Raw genomic sequence first — 20,521 nt, 5'->3', positions numbered from 1 at the left:
GAAGTACGAGGATGGTTCTTATGTAGAGAAAACGTTAATATGTACCACGGGCGAAGCCGGGGCGGACCGCTAGTATTACATAAAAGTAGGTACTAATTTACTACGAATGTGGACAATTCATTATTTTATTAAACGTTAATTAAGAACAAATATTTGAGTCGGGGTGCGATTGTGGACTCAAGTTATTAACGGAATAATAAAATATTTACTTTATATATTAATTAAAAAGCTTTATTTAATAATTATTAATTATTGGCAGCTCATCCCGGCTCCGTTCCGATAGACTTTTTTGTTGTGTTTTTTTACTGCTCTTACTTACCTTTATTTACGTAATATTATGTCATAATATAAGGTAAAGTAATGTAGGCTTGTATATCTTATGACATAAATGCTGTTATTGATATATTTGAAGTACATACTATGAATTTGAGTTTTATTCTCGTCTCCTGAAGCCCTGTTGAAGCAAGGTCTTAGCCTACTTTCCCGTTCTTTCTAAGTCATTGTAGAAGTCCTTCACTTAAAAGTTTACAAGGTAAGATTAGCTTTAAGTTTCTTACTCTCTTTTTGCTAATATAAAAATAATTAAATGGGTTAGAACTAACCTTTGATTGGATTAAGAGGAGGCTCCCTAAATTTTATGAGAATTTGCATTAATATTCTGAAACAGTCACACATACAATCAAAATGGAATTTAGTATATGATTTATTGGGTCTTTTTCTTTCTATGTAATAAGACAGTTACGTAATTGTAACTGAGAAATCGAGCGAAAATGAGAAATCGAGAGATTAATAAAGGCATAATTTTTGAATAATAAATGTATTATTCAAAAATTATGCCTTTTTTAAGGATTATTACATTTTTTTAAAGATTTACTTGGACTTTATGTCTAAAATAAATGTTAACAGTAAGAAAATATAGTTTACTATCCAATCCCAAACGAAATAAGAATTGAGACTTACGAGATTTAGTTTCGAGCTCGAACGCGATCAAAGAGCGCACGCGATATTCAACTTTATTACGTCTTTGTGCTAACAAAGACGTAATAAAGTTGCAGGTCTAACCGGTCTCTCAGTGCCAGAAATTATTTTAGAGTGCGGCCTGGACTTAAACAATAATTAATCGCTTTTAAAACTTTTCTAATAAAATTAAACATGAACTGCTATTGTAGACCCTCAAAGCACCCAAATTTAAACGAGAATACTATTAAAAAGTTTTATAAAGTAGTTTTAGATAAGTTGGGAGTTAATCTTAATGATATTAGATATTGAAGTCTTTTCAGCTTCTTAATATTTAGGAAAGAGTTTGTTGCGTGATGCGTCTCATATAATAAAAAAAAAAAAAAATATAGAATATGATGGTAATACACAAGAAATATAAGATCAATGCTTCATATAATTTTAATGTTCATGTTGGCGCCGCTATTAAGCCATTTATAGTACCTACAACATATTTTAATATTGAAATATTTCCAATTAAGCATATTTCACCTTCGTGGAAAAAAAAGTTCAGTCAGTCTCAGTCAGTCAGTCAGTCAGTCATTAAAAACTTTGCATAACGGTGCATTTACATCAAACGAACATAGAGTCTTTTAGTGTAAACGAAAACTCGTATTCAGTGTTGTTCAGTATTAGTACATTGCATAGAAACTCGAACGCACTAAGAATAACGAAAGAATGCTCTTCGCTTGTTTTCACTAACATAATTTTACAAAGTGGCTTTAGAATGAGCATTCGCTCGTTGTTTTCGTTACTTTACAATTCACATGCACGGTAAGGGTTTGTTACGTGAGCAATTTAAAAAGTTGATTCTAAGACGTGAATTTGATTTAAATCTGTACATTATCACAACTATTGAAGTCGGTAAAGCGATGATCTTAGCGTGATGATCTCATGACTTTCTCGATAAATGGAATATCTAATAGTGAAATAATTTTGCAAATCGGACCTGTGGTTGTTGAGATTAGCGCGCGTACAAGCAAACAAATTCTTCAGCCTTACAATATACCTAATTACCTATGTATAAGAAAAAAATTTCTTGCTGTACCGAGTGCATACAAAATATTAAAATAAGTATTTTTTTAAAACATTAGGTGTTAAATATATTCCGTGTTTAGTTACTACGAGCGAAGTAGCTCATTCCGTCTAGTTCAAAGAGGAATGCATAATTTTAACTAAAATGTAAGTTCGTTAACTCTGCGGTGTGGTTTACGTTAAATTGTGACACATTGCAGGAATGTGAGATTAAACGATAAAAGATATGCTTTTATCTATGTATCAGTGTATGTCATGTTGGTGATCCTTAATGAAATAAATAAATAAATAAACCGTATTTAGGTTTTGGCTTTAATGAAAATCCTTGATAGAGACATTTTTTGTCACTATTGTAATTCAAACTCAAAACTCAAACTCAAACATTTATTTATTCAATAACACTTCTTCTAGAAGAACTTTTGAATCATCATAACATATTTTAACATTTACCTACCACCAATTTGAATTTTTATTGGCATCAAGGCAATGAATTTTTTTGAATGAAAATCTTCAACTGAACACGAACATTTAGTTTAAAAAAATAATAGTAAGTATAAAAAACTCTTCAGCTTGATATCCAAACAAACTAGATTTCTGAATAGTACCAAAGGTTATCACGCGATCCAAACACAAAATTAATGCTCAATCACTAAGTTACATGGTCTATTAACAAAGCCATCAATCACTATTCTAATAATCGGCAATCGATAGAAACTCATTATTTATATAAGACTACCTTTCCTCCCGCGGCTTCGCCAGTTTTGTATAATACCTAATAAATGATATACTAATTTTTCGCCGAATTTGTCGACTTCTGCGACATATAATAAACTAGCTGTGCTCCGCGGTTTCACCCGCATTGCTCCGCTCCTGTTGACCTCAGCGTGATGATATATATCCTATAACCTTCCTCGATGAATGCTATCTAACACTGAAATAATTTTTCAAATCGGACCGGTAGTTCCTGAGATTAGCGCGTTCAAACAAACAAACAAACTCTTCAGCTTTATAATATTAGTATAGTTCCAATGTGCGAAAGTTATGGCGCTATATGGCGCTGTCATTTTTCCACACTACTATAAAATAATACTTCGCCGAATTTGTCGACAGATAATAAATTCAATGAGAAATATAAAGCTTACGCTTAACACATGCGTAAAGGAAATATATAGAGATGCTCATAGCAGATTCTCGTTCGCTTGTTGATTCTTTTGCCTTTTATTTGACTTCGCGGAAACTCGATACAGTAAACACAAATGAAAGTCGTTAAATGTCAATTTGGAGTATCTTTTGAATGAATGAATGAATGAATGAATGAATGAATGAATGAATACTCTTTATTGTACATACACAGAAATACAGTTTGTTACAAGGTTGAGATAACTTATGATATAAGACAAACTTAAAATATATAATATATATATACAAAGAGCGGCTTTATCGCTCGTGAGCGATTTCTTCCAAGCAACTCTATGTAGACAATATAGTGAGCAAGAATTAAAGAGTAAGTAAGTAAAGTCTTTTTGTACTGTATTGTAATAAAAATATATATTTTTGTCAAATATAGGTAACTACTTAACCACATTGATTTATATCGAAGTTATTTGAACTTTTAATAAAATTATTGATTGACATGTAAAACTTTAGCTACAAGAGAAAAAAACAATTCATTATACACCAAATTGGTTGAGCAGTTTTTGTATAATAGAGCTAATGACCTAGCGTCGAAAATCTATTCGTATGTCGTTTATAATTTTAATATATAAAACCTTTCATTAAAGAGTTTTCATCGATATGAATATGATTAATTTCGTTTATAGCGCCAGATGAAATGTTAAAAATTCTGAATAGAGACGGATATTTTTCATTTTACTCATGAATATATTACGAATATATACGAATGTCGAATATATCATTCAATCATTCATTCATTCAATGTATTATTCTGTTCGTATACTAAAATAATTTGGTGTAGGATTAGAAATTAACGATGATTCGTATTAGAAACGGAAAAGGGAATTGGTTTTTCACTCTACCACAACCGAGGTAAAATTACTATTGTGATACATATCGGCACCGACAACCAGTCGGTAAGTCTAAGATTTTCTCGTTAGTCCAACAAACTAAAAATCGCAAAAATCCTTTCAATCGTTCTTGAGTTTCACGTTAAGATATTTCTTTTCTCTTTCTACCTATTGCTTTAAAAATAAATGATTTACCTGACAAAGGAACATCATCGCTGGGGCAAGGCGGCTGATCTGTGCGCGAACGGAGTATGCAGCTCAGAGCCTGTTAATATTAATTATTATCTTATTATTACAGCTATACATATAGAGTATGAAAAATCCTTCAAGAGTTCAATGTTTGGAAGTATATGAGCGTAATACACATCGACCAGGCTTTTCTTAAGGACGGTCGCAGAAGAATTCCAACCAATACCCGCGGCCCCATCATTAAAGCGGCTCGACGGAACACAGTAGTGTTTTAGTCGGTAAGAATCTGACATAACCCACGGCTCTTTCCCAGTGGGCCGTGGGTATCTTCGGAAGATTTCCCCACTATCAAAAAAAGGCTTTTCTTAAGGACACTTTGTAATTCATAAAGGAAATCGTAACAATGGAAATAGACCCATAGCCGTGACCCTTGTAGTACAATGACTTTATTTTTCTGGCAACATTACTTTCCTTTTAACCACCATAAGTGAAATGTGTTCATAACAAATGATAAGTGAAAAGTGGAACGAAATCTCGACGGCACAAAACTTCCCATACTCGTGTGTCCTCTTAAAAATATTGTCATCAAGGGACATAATTCTATTCAAGGAATAGGTAGGTGCTAGAGCATTAATAGTTCCAATAATTTTTTATTAGCAAGAATGTCACTTGCTGGAAGTAGTATGTAGTGCTATTTCACGTAGCAGAAGATGATGGGTTAATAGCAGATATACAACATAAAAGATATCAGGAATGTTACCTGCTGGATTAAGCCCACTGATAGCAGTACCGCGAGTTCAAGTAGCAGTAGATCATAGGGTTGTAGCAGATATACATAGCAGTAATGTTACCTGCTGGAAACCCCTTCGGTAGCGCGAGTTCATGTAGCAGTAGATGATGGGATTGTAACAGCAGTGCGACATCGCCAGCCAGTGGCTCGCGAACCACACATATGGCATGCCAGGCCACATCGCCCAGTCTACGTCCTCCTCATGTATCGTCCAGAGAATCTAAATAATATAAATGATAAAATAAAAATATACAGTTGGTACGTTAAAATTGTAATTGCTTGAACAGGAAATGGAAATAGAATCTTTATCAATTTGGTTGGAAATACTTGTCAAACCTCCATTGGTTGGTTTTCGGAAACCTTATCCTGTTAAGGTAATGTGATTAAAATTGAAAAGAGTGATGACTTGAAAATTCGATTCACAAAGATAAATATTGGGGTCAGAGATGTAATAATTCGAATCGTATATTCAGGTATATAAAATAATTATTTAATTAGCAGACCATGGTTATATTAGAATAGAGGTGTAAATAAAAGAACGGCGGAGGACTCGATTAAAATAAAATTATATTATGTATAATATGTATAAGGTAAAAAATAAAAATGATCCCAATAACATTTTTTTTATTGTAATGAAATTATTTTTGTAATTTTTATTTTCTTTTTCTAGGAACTACAACAAGATTAAAGTCTATCGTAGTTTCTGGAGATGAAAAATTAAGCTAGGCAATATAATTTTGGGAAAAATTCGTTCAATATAGACATTAATATAAAATCTAGTTTACTTTTAATATAATACTTAAGAAGAAAATTAAACAAAAAATAAAATACCGTTTTCGTGTTACCTTTGTTTTATTCACCTATTTTTAGACATGTTTTATTTTAATTACCTTTATTAAAATAATAAAAGTATTATAGAGCCAAAAAAATGTATCTCTGATTTTGCTGAGAATTCATATGAAATCAGAGGCATCCTTTCTTTGACCCATTGAACTTTTCAGGACTTACCCAATAATTTTCCTGTTTTCATGTATGATTTGAATCAAACAACAAAATAATATTTTCATAGTTTTACACGAATCTTATATAAACGATTATGGTTATTTGAATAAACGTTCGGAAAAATATAATCCCTGAAGCGACCCTTTTGTCACGGATCACTGATGATATGATATCGTATCAATAATACTTACATATTAATTCTTTGTATTTCATCGGATCAAACTAGAGCTCTAATGGTATCGGTTTTAAAATAGATTTATTATCTCGATACTAACACGTGTAGGTTGTGAAAGATTAATAGATTGTAGGTATTGTTACAGAAGCATTTTTTTATTAAACAATTATAATATAGTATCAGTGTAACTATAACATTTTAAACTTTATAATAGAAAATTAATTTATATAAACTCATTTATAAAATATTATATTAAATCCTTATTGATATTATCTGATATAATAAATTAAGATAAAAATAAGTTGAAAAAATTCATAAAAGTATTTCCTCATAAACATTCCCGTACTTTTATATAACTCTGTCTATTTAGACACAAACTCAGAAAAGCTTCTTATTCAAATTAGATGATATAGTAATATGTACTACTTCATTTTTTAATAAAACAATTTTTTACTTTTTATTATAATCATACTATGTCAGTTGCCAGATGTCCAGACATGAGAAAAACCATAGAAAAACACTGTCCATATTCATAATGCCTATTTTTTACTATTACCTAAGTACGTACATTGTATTTTTAATTTTAATTTTTAAAGTGAAAATTTTTTAGGCGCGTTGAGAGTGAAATTTCAAGGTCGCGTCACGTCATGGAGTAAGGCGACGATTTTGGTATCAATTTAAATCTTGCCAAAGATGTTTCACTTCTGACACGTGTGCTCGGCAGACACGCTCTTTTTTATTCATAAATATTTGAAAAATTTGCTGTGGGTCCAATTTATGTTTTCAGCATTGCAGTTTACAAAACATATTTATTACCTACACTTTTTTCCATAGTAAAAATCCCACCATTTCCGCGTATAATACTTGTTATAACGGTTCTGAAGTCCTATCAATTTTTGACTTGTATCATGTATGATAATTTAAATTGATGGGAAATTACTTCAAGAAAGAGATTCACAATTCGGCAGTGTTTTCATTAATGAGTCTTTCTACTTTTACGGAATAATAAATAAATTCTGATCAGTCTTTAATTAAACATATTATCTAAAAATAAATTATATATTTCTTCTTTTGCATTTCTAAATTCTCGTGGTAAAAACAGGGTTTTTATCTTATAATGGTCCAGAATTTTTTTTTCAGTACCAATGTATTATGAATACCAATATTATAAAGAAGTTTGTAACAATGTTTGTAGGGGGATAATCGTCGGAAGTACTGATCCAATTTTGATTCATATTCATATTCTTTCACTAACCGGGCGAAGCCTATAATGCGCAAATAACGCTTACATCACTAGTAAGTCAATTTTTCGCTGTACAATTTGTTATTATCTAAAAGGCACTTTCTACATATATTTATCAGAGAGTAGGACAAAACAACGTCCACAAGGAACGTGTTTTTCACATGGATAAAGGTGCTATTCCACCATTGATGTGCGAGGAATGTGTTTGGAAATTACCAATAATATCGCTTCAAGCGATGAAGAATGCTTTAAGAGCCAGCGCGCACGAGCAACTTTGTCTCCGCAACTATTTTGTCTCTCCCATCAATTTGTATTGGGAGTTGCGTCGCTACGTACGCGCACTTTCATACTAGCCCATGGCTGGAGAGACAAAATAGTTGCGGAGACAAAATAGTTGCGGAGACAAAGTTGCTCGTGCGCGCTAGCTCTAAAACTTATAACTATAGTCAAGCCAATTGAATAGGCAACATATTTTGACGTCATCAATTTTATCTTCGAAGAGAGGTAACCTGCTTGAAAACATCGATTTAAGAGAATTAATCGATACGGACTTGGAACATTTGTCAATCGAACTTGAAATACATGTCAATTTTAAAATTCATCGGGCGAATCCCTGTCCCAGTAATATACTTTCTTTCGTAAATTTAAGGAGCAAAAAAAGACAAGTACATAATATCTATATAATTAATAACTCTGCAGCCCCCGGAATCACAGATACAATAGAAAATCTACTGTGTCGTGGACCGATCGGGCCGCTGGGGGCTCAATGGGTTAAAAACACAACGCATTTATTAATTTATGATGATTTTTATTCACAAGTAATCGATGCATTCGACTCTAGATGTCAGATTTCGATTTTTAGAGTAACGTCTCTGGTATTTAAAAAGAAAAACAGTTTATTGACACAAAGTAGCGACGTCATTTCTTTAAATCAGAAATTGTTTATTGTGTTTAGAATGGTTTATCAGTAAAATCAAATCTGGAAATTACTTGTATCGGTCCTAAGTATCGGTCATTTTTATTATAGAAATGTAATCGTAGGTAATTGAAAAAAGTTAAGAAAATGTGCAGTTCTAACAAAACGAAATAATATATTATTCTATGTCGTCGTTACTAGGTTAGTCATTGAATTTTACTGTCAAATGTTGCCTATTAAAATGGCTCTACTTTAAATGAAGCGATATGATTAGTGATATGTGACACACACATTCCTCGTACAGTCAAAAAAAAAAAAAAACATCAAAATTGTTTATTTGGAACACAACAACACATTATACAATAACTTTATGCACGATGGCACCCATAAAAGCTTAAATAAGCTGCGGCACAGGTGCCAACGCCCGCCTCCATACATTATTAGTTCCACTAACCAAATTTTAACATTCATAATATTATCTCCAAAACAGAAACACAAAGTAATGATAAAAGTAAGTAAGACGATTTATACGATGATAAGACACAGGATAAGACGATAATATTGGTGGGAAAGCACCCTAATTCTTTGTAAACAATGTTACGACAGTGCCATTATAAACCCTTTCTGAGAAGATACTAATTATTATTGTTTACTGGAATTCGTTCCGTTGACGTGAAGTCTATATAAATACATCTAATACTCTTTGTTTACTGCGTAGTTTAAAGCTTTGCTAAAAGGGGCCTAGAGCTCGGTATAATCTTATTATTTTAATGATACATTTTTCATTATTTATAATGAAGAGGAAAATTATACACTTACATTATAAAAATAAGCGCATATACTTTTTATTATATTTTCATCTTCTGTTTACTCAATTCCAATTTTAAATGTTATGTGTGTTCTAGATCCTCCTAGAACACGCATAATTGAATAATTAAATGTTTGAGTTTGAGTTTTTTTTTCTTCATAAAATGTGCGGGATTTAGAAGAATAAATAGATTTAATATTAAATGTTTCTTACTGGGTATATATTTTGATCTATTTTGAATCAGAAATGAAAGACGTATTAACATGAGGAAAACTTCACCCTGAAAAGTAAAAAAATAATAGCATGGAATTCAGACATAACAAACCTTCGGTACGTACATACTTCGGAGAAAAAAAAACCTGAAATAAGTGGATGTTTTCTTTTTTATTTTATTACTGAATTATGAAAGGAAATTAGTTTATCATTTTTATAATTTTACATGTTATTAAAATGAATATTCATTAATTTGTCATAGGACAATAAAGTAAGTATAACACAACATCAAAAATCTGTTAAATAACTCCAATATAGTAAGCTAATGAAAGTTTTTTCTTGTTGTATCTAGATGAGACATCATTTTAATATTATATTAGATTGAGATTATAAACTCGATCCACTTCACAATTTTCCGAATAAAACAGGTGACTATGTGTCTTTTAAATTCTGACACAAGTATATATAAAAAGGTTTTCCTTCCCTATTTTTTCCTGTAACCATAATCCTGTAATACCATGATTGTACTGATAATACGTTAACACTCGTTACATCTTGAGGAAAGCGTTAAGGCTTATTTATTCTGAATATATTTTCGCTAAAAGTTTAATACCTGGTGCCTCGTGGGCGGTTGGGTTTACCTATAGACAATCCGCACTTTTGTCAGAATATTAAGGTAAACGTTTTATACAATCTTTCCTGAGGTACAGATTAACTAGCTTTCGCCCGCAGTTTCTCCCGCGTAGTCATAGGAAAATCTGCGTAGTTTCCGTTTCCGTGGGATTTTCGGGATAAAAACTATCGTGTCTTAATCTAAGTTACCCTCTTTGTGTTTGTCAAATTTTATGAATGAAAAACGTTTCAGCAGTTTATGCGTCAAGGATTTTATATCTTATTTTGGGTTTCATGTGTTTGTTTGTTTGTCTGTCTTTCTTTCATGTTGCAAAGATTCTATTTTATGGTACGATTTTTATGTCTAGCTATATTTATTTTTAGTGTTATATTATGTTATATGGCCTATGCGAATTTTCTTAGACCACGCGTGCGAAGCTTCTAGTTTTTAATAAGTAAAATATTATTGAGACTTCCTGAGTTCTGATATTACCATATAAATTATCAATTTGTTTATTAAAATGAACAATTAAAAAACTACAAATATGAACACTGAACAAGAAAATATTCTGTGCTACAAAAGCAATAATTGTTACACTCCAGAAAATATCCACCAGAAAATATCATACAGCGTGTACCTATTGTAATTAATTGGATCATGACTTTTACTGTAGTTTAATTTATACCTTTTGCCAAGGGTATGTTCATTAAAACTGGAATTCAAGTGTGTATTTTGCATGTTAAAATAATTTTAATTTAATGCGAAAAAAATCGCAGTTCAAAATAAGACAAATTATACATATTCAGGAAATATTTGTAAAAAATAAGCGTACAGTACTCCAAAATTAATAATGCGCATGCAGAGCTTCGCTAATTATCGTTTTTCCAGAAACACCCGAATCACCCCGAATCATTGAATCGTAAGTGCCCTAAACAATGCACTTGCATCTTGCACCTTGTTCGAAAGAAATAGGATTCAATTCAGAGTCATACACAATCGAAAACAATTCAGGCGATAGGTGACGGTGCCTGTCAGTCAAAAAATTCAAAAATCCGTCAGTCGTCTTTATATATTGGTGGTGACCGCACGTATTATCTCTGTATGGAATTATATAGAGTTGCTGTTACATACCCTTCTTAGTTTTGTTTCAAAGTTGAATTATCCGATAAAATGATTATTTACACAGGTAGCAGATAGCAGTGGGGAAAGTGAAAATTAATAAGAGCATAATGAAAGTTCTGATCATTCTACGATATCAGAAATAGAGATAATCCCTGATTTTGTAAATCCTTTGGACTGAGATTTTAATGATTAGATTTCTACAATGTAAAGCAGAGATTTTAATGTAAAGCAGTGTTTGAAAATAATTTTTTTAAATATAAACTTTGTCTTATTTTAAGCTTCCATACATCCACCAGTACGTCAGCTTCAGTAAGACACTTTAATAGTTCTAAGTATAGAATTTTCCAAGTAAATCAATACAACAAATATGTATTCGCAATCGTGTAGCTTATCCTCGCTATTAACTTACATTAAATTATCGAAACAAATTTCGTTACTTTTCTCTTTTACCATAAAATTGCAATAAAACTCATAATTCTAATAAAGTATGCATGAAGAAAATAGATTTAACCACTCTATATAACATATCGTCTTCGGAGGCTCGGGGAATATGACAGTTGCCGAACAGTGACGAATTTTTCTATGCGCATTATTAGTTTGGGAGAACTGTACAAGATTAACTTTTAGACTTCTAATAAAAAATTAAATGAAGATTAACCTTTATTACTAGCTGTGCTCCGCGGTTTTACCTGCAGTGGTCGGCTCTTGTTGGTCTTATCGAGATGATATACAGGGTCTATCTAGAGGGCTATCCGAATCACCCCCATGTATGTTATGCGATTTTTCGTATTTTCGGAGTTAATTCGGGTAAAGTTATTTCGGGAATACGAAAAATCGCATAACATAGGTACATGGGGGTGATTCGGATAGCCCTCTAGGTCCTCTTCCTCCCAGCTTCCGTTCATCATTACTTTTTGGGACACCCTGTATAGCCTTCCTTGATAAATGGGCTATCTATCAACGAAATAATTTTCAAATCGGACCAGTACCTAGTTCCCGAGATTAGCTCGTTCAAACAAACAAACAAATTCTCCATCTTTATAATATTAAGTAAAGATAGTTTTTTAAATAAATTTCTATCCCGTTTATACTGCTGAACCAAATAAAAGAGTTGAGTCCCAAAAATACAGAAGAAATCAAACAAAACCTTTTTACTGATTTAAATAAATAAATAAAATACGATTTGTTAATAATGTTAAAAATAATCGAAACATAGATAATGAAAATGTTTATAATACTTGCAATGAAAATGTTGAGAGGTAGCCAGCATACTGTAAACACCGCTACTACAGTCACCATCATCTTGATCATCTGAAAGCAAAATATATATCTATATGATACAAATAAAACAAATGATTTAAATTATAATTTAAAAGATTTAATTTTTTTTTTATTTATTTAAACAATTAGATTACAGCGATCCATTAATGTTAGTACGTGACTTAAAAAGCTAATGTTAGTAGGTAGATATTAAAGTACTATCATCAGTTCACGGGGCACCCTATGCGTAAACCTGTCGCTTTGAATGGACAAGTCTACGCACAAAGTGTCCCATGAAAGATGACATATATCTCTCCGAGATTACCATCAAGAGACTGTTGCGACTGCGCCGCACTCTATCGAATGTAGACGCTGTTTTTTTGCGTATTATCGCCCAGAAATCGTCAGTATGCGCATTAGCGAACATTCCAGACGCACTGCAGTAGCGAGGCAGTCCCAACAGCATTCTAAACGCATTATTGTACATGACACGTAAGGCATTAAGCGATCTATCAGTATAGTCAAACCATAGACTACCCGTGTAGAAATTCTGGCAGTAGGCTTTAAAAAGCGTGATTTTCACTGGATTACTACAACGGGCAAATCTACGGGCCAACATATTATTTCGGATCGCCAATGCCCTACGCTCACGTTCGATATCTACATTATCTTTGAGGTCATCAGTAAGCATGTGTCCGAGGTACTTAAACTCTTTAACTCTTTCAACTGTAAACGCGTTAAGAGATATCTCAGACGTACATTTCCTATGCTTACCAACGTCCCCAAAAACAATGCATTTACATTTAGCCACATTATAACGCAAACCGTGAGCAGCGACATATGTCTCACAGACTTTGAGCATCTCAGTAATGGCGCTTGCAGTCGGAGCCAGCAATACCATATCATCGGCATAGCTTATGTTGTTACAACTTATACCTCCGATCCGGCAACCAACTCGCATATTGCTGAGTTCGACAACAAGGCCATTTACGTAAAGATTGAACAATTTAGGCGACGACAGCCCCCCTTGTCTTACACCACATTCTAACACATACGATTCGGAAAAAGCGTTAGACCATTTTACAATATTACGTTGGTTGGCATACCAATACTTAAAGATATTAAGAATGCTAACTGGTAAACCCCTACCCTCCAGCTTATTCCATAAAACATCGTACGACACGAGGTCAAACGCCCTGGAAAGGTCTAGAAAACAAGCGTACACTGGTGTTTTACGCTTGGTATAGTATTGTACAGTATGCTTCAAGCTTAAGATTGCACTTTCAGTGGAAAGTCCAGGTCGAAAACCAAACTGTGCATCGTGTAAGTCCAAAAAATTGTTTAATCTCGCATCAAGCACACTGTCCAATACCTTAGCCAAAATCGTAGCGAGAGATATGGGGCGATAATTTCCTATGTCGGAGATGTCACCTGTTTTATTTTTTAAAATAGGTACAACGATTGTTTTCATGAGATCTGCTGGCAGATAGGAGTGCCTTATACATAATGTGTAAAACATCGAGAGTAGATTAGGCAGATGACAACCCGCGTATTTTAAATGCTCGATACTGAGCCCGTCATGACCTGGAGACTTACCTCTGCTCATATTCTTAATAATTGACTTAATTTCATTTGAAGATATAATATAAAACAGAGGTTCATCTCCACGCCCTCCAGACCCCGCATCCACTACTGTATTAGGTGGTCCGAGAGGTGATTTCACTGTAAAATGATCCTTGAACATCATAGCGATTTCTCTTGGATCATTCTTCCCACCCACACTCACAGGTAGACCGGGCTTAGCATCAAGTTTTCGAGTAGATTTCCAAAATTGTATAAAATTTTTCGAAGCTTGGTGTTCGGCTAATATATCCATCCTAATTTGGTCATATGCATATCATAATGCTGTAACTAGTATTAATTTATTACATTCGGATGATTGTCTGGAAGAAAACGCTTTGTGATAACTAGACGCACAGAGCATAGCAATAAGGCTGCTTAATGTTGAAATGTATTCTTAGATTTTTAGGTTAGTTAAATTGCATTTTCAAAGCAATCAATGTTGTTTTTGTATCCGTTCCTAATAGCCGGAAGCCTTTTATTTGTAGAAAATTTATGACGCAGTACGAAGTTTTCTGGATGAACTCACAGACCTAGTTTTTAGAGCGTAAGTCTATTTTTATGATATTTTAACGAACGATTGACGCAATGACCTATAATTATTATAGACTAGTTCAGTCTGAGATTGATTAATAAAAGTTTTCACCTATTAATATAATGATTGATAAATGTTTTCACCTTCGTCTATCAAATTGGTTAATTTCGACGAAAGCATTGGTTTACTAATCAATGAAACATAGCAGTAGAGTTTTTTAAGTTCGCGTTTCAATTATATCGATTTATAAATAAATTACAGAGAGTTCTTATAGTGACGAACGTATAAAAGACGATAAATGCAGTGCAAGCTTTTAATACTAACGTTCCGAGTACCTAATGGCAGGCAGCGGAAGTCAATTCCATGCATTCGCAATGCCTTATTCTCGTGAATAAAATACAGGGTGTCTCAAAAGAAAGTTTATACTTTGTGGATGAATAAAAAAAAAAAAGTAAGCGGTGTATTGAAAAAATGTTTATTAATTATTAAAGTGCATAATATGGGAATTTATTTCTTAAAAATAATATCGTCCAATTGCAGTCTATTGCGTTCACGGCCCTCATTTAATCGAATACTAAAATTATTTATGACAGCTCGGCAGGTAGACACAGTGATGGCTGCCATTTTGTGTCGGATATTTTCTTTTAAATGCACGAGAGAAGTTAGTTTTTTGGCATACACTTTAGATTTAAGATACCCCACACAAGAAAAAGTCCATGAGAGTTAAATCAGGGCTGCGTGGAGGCCAACTTATATCACCTCTCCTAGAGATCAAATTTCATGAATTCGAGGTAAAGACATATTGGATGTGTGTGATGTAGCTCCGTCTTGCTGCAACCATGTTCTCTGGTTATAGCCAGGAAAGTTTTGCAGTGCAGGCACTAAAAACTCGTCTACCATCGCTCTGAATTTACTGTAACCGCACGCCCCCTTTCGTCTTCGAAAAAGTAAGTGCCAATAATTCCTCACTAATTTCTATTCTTGATAATTTCTTGTATATATTAATATCTTAAATCTAAAGTGTATGCCAACAAACCAACTTCTCTAGAGCATTTAAAAGAAAATATCCAGCACGAAATGGCAGCCATCACTGTGTCTACCTGCCGAGCTGTCATAAATACTGTAATTTTACTGTTCGATTAAATGAGCGCCGTGAACGCAATGAACTGCATTTGGACGATATTATTTTTAAGAAATAAATTCCCATATTATGTGTTCCGTTTGACGTCCGTAGTCCATTATGGGAGAGAGTACATCGCCTTTTTCCCCGTGAAGTCGCTAGATGGTGCTAGTTTTAAGCCCGTCACGTGGTACCGCCGCCAGCGCCGCGAGTGGTGGGGACAAAACTCACCACAGTTCCGGCAAGCCACCAGAAATATCCTCATTGTTGCGTCGTTTTTCAAACCGTACGCAAGTCGTTAGATTATATGTTATTTTAAAATACTGTATTTTAAAATACATATATTCATAATTTAAATTTAAATAAATTTAAGTAACAATTTTAAACGAACTTTCGAGATTGAAGTAGAAAGTTCAGTTTTTTATTTTTAAATAGTTTTATAGTTTTATAAAAAGTCCGTTACGTTTCATAGTGAAATGAATATTGAATAGTGTTACCTGCGTTATCGTTATTTCAAACGAAGAACGAAATTTGGATTTATATGAAGTATAAATCTGCAACCACGAGCGTGGCATCGCGACCATAGGTCTATAGCGCAGGCCAAGGGCCTACCGAATCGTGTCGAGCGTCTTAACAGTGCGCTTTCTACGTGTTTCCGAGCTGAGTTCTACTTGTTCGGGGTCCAGCGACGACGAGGAACCGCCGCAGCGTGTATGGCGCCGCCAGCGCGCGCTCAGCCGCTCGTGTGCAGGTTTGAGATATTGTCTCAACACGGTGAGTCATGTTATTAACACATTATACGTGATTTACGATGATTTCAATACAATTCTTTCAACGTGAATGGTTATTACTGGATGTTACACGTTAGATAATCCATTTTCACAAATATCGGTTTTAAGATAGTATTAATTGCCGAAAGCAGATCCGAAACGTGTTTCGATCTTTTGATTTTATTCCTCCTTGAATCGTATTCGCTACGCGGACATTATAAATGTATGTGAATTGTGCCTTTTCCGAATTGAGGGTAAATATATATAAAAAAAAAAAAAACGATTTCTTAATATCGTTAGATTAGAAAATCCATCCGATACGAGTCGAATCAAGTAGAATGTAGTTGCCTATATCTTGTAAGCACAATAGAAATAGGTAAATTATTATTATCAATTTCTTACAAATATATTAATAATAATTTTTGCCTGACGTATTAAATTAGTCCGCGACTCTGTGCCTAATTACTGCTAAATTTAAATGCGATATCTATTCTCCATACAAATAAACTTAAGAATTAATAGAGATGCTTTGAAGGAGATTATTGATAAGTTTAAATTCATATAAAATTCCTCCCGCTGTGGAATGTATTTTTTAACTTACTAATCATGGAATACGCCTGGCATGGCATACGCTGCGTATGCAGATAGGCGGATTTGATAAGTTGGTTTAAAACTCGTCACAATCAGTTTTTACCAGTACATTCAATAACCGCTAAGATCGACTTTTTAAGTCGTTTCAAATCATTTCATCAATACAAAAGTTAGAATCAGAGGAAACACCAAAAGAATAAAAAGGGGGGGGGAGAGATTTTCAACAAACAAAGCTCAAATTAATCTCATCACCCTCGAATACCATGTAATTCGAAAACCAGCCATAGTTTTCACTTAGAGGTAATAATATTTATTTATTCTTTAACTCGGACATCATATTTTATGTCTTTGGAGATTCAAGCCACTATTGAACATCAGGGGTTCGTCAATCGAACACCATGACTCTATTGTTAATCACCCCTTTTTATAATTAAGAAAAGCAAGTTCTGCAAATACAGAGTAATTTTCAATTTCACACCCACTGTTAACTGTGACATGACATACTCTACTTAAAATTATAATTTTTGTATTTGCGAGGCTATCGTCTACCCGTACGTATCGACGCCTCCTATATCCTTGTATCACTATTGAATACCATATCGATATTATAAATACATCATAAACGAAGGTCGATTACTTAAGATAACGTATCAGCCCTTCGGGCTAGCGTCAGCTCATAGAATGTTTGCGACAGTCACAAACTGGACTGCTCAAGAACCAAGGGACTGTGGCCTTTACTTGGTGATCTACGTGGGCAATGATTTACATTCACCAGAACAGCATGTATACCACATTGAAATGAAATGAAATTATATTTTATTTTGCAAGAAATGTAAAAAATTTACATATTATGTTATATTGTTTCATTGTTCAGCACAAATCGCCAATTGATTGGCTTGCAGAGACTTTGGAATTGCAATTCAACTCAATTCGAAATAAAGTTCGTCTCTAACCTACTTTGGAATATCAATCCGATAGAATCTATTCTGACACCCGAGCGTTTAAGATTTTCTACGAATGGTTTGGAGCACGGAAGCAAGTTGGAAAATGGAAATGGTAAATTGAAAGTGTCAGTGCCTAAAAACAGGCTTAATAGCAGGCAGTTGGTCCCTCAAGCAGGCACACCACCTCTTAGGGTTTCTCAACTTTGCAACCTTCATCACCCTCCGGGGAAGGATGCACTGCCGCATGCTATAGCGCCAAGGGAACGCCTCTCGGGGCTTATTACCTTTGCAACCTTCATCACCCTCCGGGGAAGGATGCACTGGCGCACGCTGCAGCGCTAAAGAAACGCCTCACAGGCTTAGCACTTTTGCAACCTCTATCACCCTCCGGGTAAGGATGCACTGGAGCACGCCGCAGCGCTACACGAACGCCCCACGGGCTTATTATTTTTGCAACCTCCATTACCCTCCGGGGATGGATGCAGTGGCGCACGCTGCAGCGGTACAGGACCGCCTCTCAGGCTTTTCATTTTGAAACCTTCATCACCCTCCGGGGTAGGATGCACTTACGCACGCTGTAGCGCCACAGGAACGCCTATCAAGGTTTGTCATCGTTGCAAATTTTATCATCCTCCGGGGAAGGATGTACTGACACACGCTACAGCGCTACAGGAACGCCTCTTAGGGCTAATCAACTTTGAAACCTTTGTCTCCCTCCGGGGAAGAATGAACTGCCGCACTTGTTAAATATCTAGTTCAAAAACATCTTTTAAAAGCAAATAAGTGTAAAAACAAGTATATCTACCAGCCGTATCCAATTCACAGGAAAGTCAAAGCATTGAATGAAAGGACCTTGGACCCAGTGTCAAAAAAGTTGGTATGGAAATTGAAATGTTTGCAGTAATAGCTTTCCTAACCTTGACAGTCGAGGTAGTAAGAAAAAATTTCATTCAAAGGCAGAACGAGATCTCTTTGACAAGAGTTATTAGTTTGAACGTTTGAACACTTCACAAGCTGTACAGCTAGGAAGCCGAATCCTCGCGCAATCGCGCCGGCTCCTAATGCAACGTGCTCGAACAGTCGACACAAACATTTCCATTCAGAGGGGAATTCTACAAATAAATTTTAATCACAGCTCAAACAGCTTACGTCATCTCAAGTAAGACAGACTTAAACTTAAACAACCGGCTCTATTGCCTCGAGTTCATTATAATACTACCCAAGTGGAAGAACCAGTCTTTGCACCCAGACCTCAAGAGCCGTGCTACTATCAGGATAAGTCTTCTCAATCGTTCACTGACAAACACGCACAGGTTCAGCACCAACTCATATACAGAACCTACAGCTGAAAGTCTGGCTCATTTTGGATAGATCAATCTGTTGTACACCTTGATGGACAGCTTAAAAAAAATAGAAACATACATAGACTGCTGGTAACTACTGACCAGGCTATAAAAGGATGCTAAATGCTTAGCTAAATTATGTATAACTGACGGTTTAGTACACTATTCTTATACATAAAATCAGTCAGTTTGTATTAAAATAAAATTATATTAAAATTTCATCTGATCATTTAAGCAAACATTACCTCAGGGTATTTCCTTAGCTAGAACAAATCTTTCAAAATTACAAATCCGGAAGGCAAGGAAGATTATTCAAAAACTCTTATCGAAATAATTTTAAAATAAATCAGCATAATAATTATTTATCTATGTGATTAATAAAATAAACAAAAAATTGTTTGCATTTATTAACGCGCAGCTATGTGATTACTGTTATTAGCTTTTGGACGTGTTCTCTATTTATTCCTGTTTACATTACAATTCAAAACAATGGGTCGATAGTGAAGACGCGTTTTAACCTCGCATTCCGCATTGGGCTCCAAAACATATTCTTCCACATACTAGCAATTATTATGTAAATATAAATCCAGTTCCAAGGCACATAAGAACGTTTCTTTGCATTTCCAATCCATAAGAGGTTCTCTGACTAATTTGTTTATTAATACACAGCATCCGGTGAGACCAGCTACAGCGGCTATCATAGGTGGCAGGGTAAAGCGAGCTGTTTTCGAGTCGAGGTCGAAATCTGGGTGATGTTACATAGTTATAGTAGCATCATCAATCTATTTGGAAAAATATCTAGTTAATGACATTCTTGCAAAAGTAAACTAGAGAGATGTTTATAAACATTATTATTTAGTATTTACATACAAATTTTTTAAAGAATATAATAAATTCGATCACAAGGTGGGATTCGAACCCCCGTGTTTCCGCCACATGGTGGAATTATTATTATATTATTGTCGTAGTGTATATAATGCTAATCAAAATAGAAGTCATTAGTAATCACAATCGAGATTTTTCAGCCTACTCAGGTTGAAAGGCATATACTGATTAAAATGTTGACAAGATATAGGTACTTGTAGTATATTTATGGATGTATTATGTACCATGTATAAGGTATTGAGACAAATTTTCAATAATTATCAAAGTCATGATTTTATACATTAAGTATATACTTTGTTTATAGGATATTTATAACCTTTTTGGGGC

General features: G+C 34.1%; 1 protein-coding gene across 1 annotated transcript in view; it reads right to left on the bottom strand.

Moving 5' to 3' along the window:
* The window catches only part of LOC123693470 (RYamide receptor-like), a 79,312-nt gene that overhangs the window by 1,471 nt on the left and 57,320 nt on the right, over positions 1–20,521 (bottom strand). Inside the window, exons 4-7 of the mRNA XM_045638601.1 lie at positions 12,369–12,437; positions 8,725–8,736; positions 5,096–5,230; positions 4,251–4,320 (exon numbers count right to left, since the gene is read on the bottom strand). Of these exons, the coding sequence (XP_045494557.1) occupies positions 4,251–4,320; positions 5,096–5,230; positions 8,725–8,736; positions 12,369–12,437 (286 nt within the window). The remainder of the gene's footprint in view (positions 1–4,250; positions 4,321–5,095; positions 5,231–8,724; positions 8,737–12,368; positions 12,438–20,521) is intronic.

This window comes from Colias croceus, chromosome 7 (genome assembly GCF_905220415.1).
Source record: "Colias croceus chromosome 7, ilColCroc2.1".
Lineage (NCBI taxonomy): Eukaryota > Metazoa > Arthropoda > Insecta > Lepidoptera > Pieridae > Colias > Colias croceus.
The sequence above is the reverse complement of the archived record's forward strand: the minus strand, read 5'-3'. Positions and strand labels throughout refer to the sequence as shown.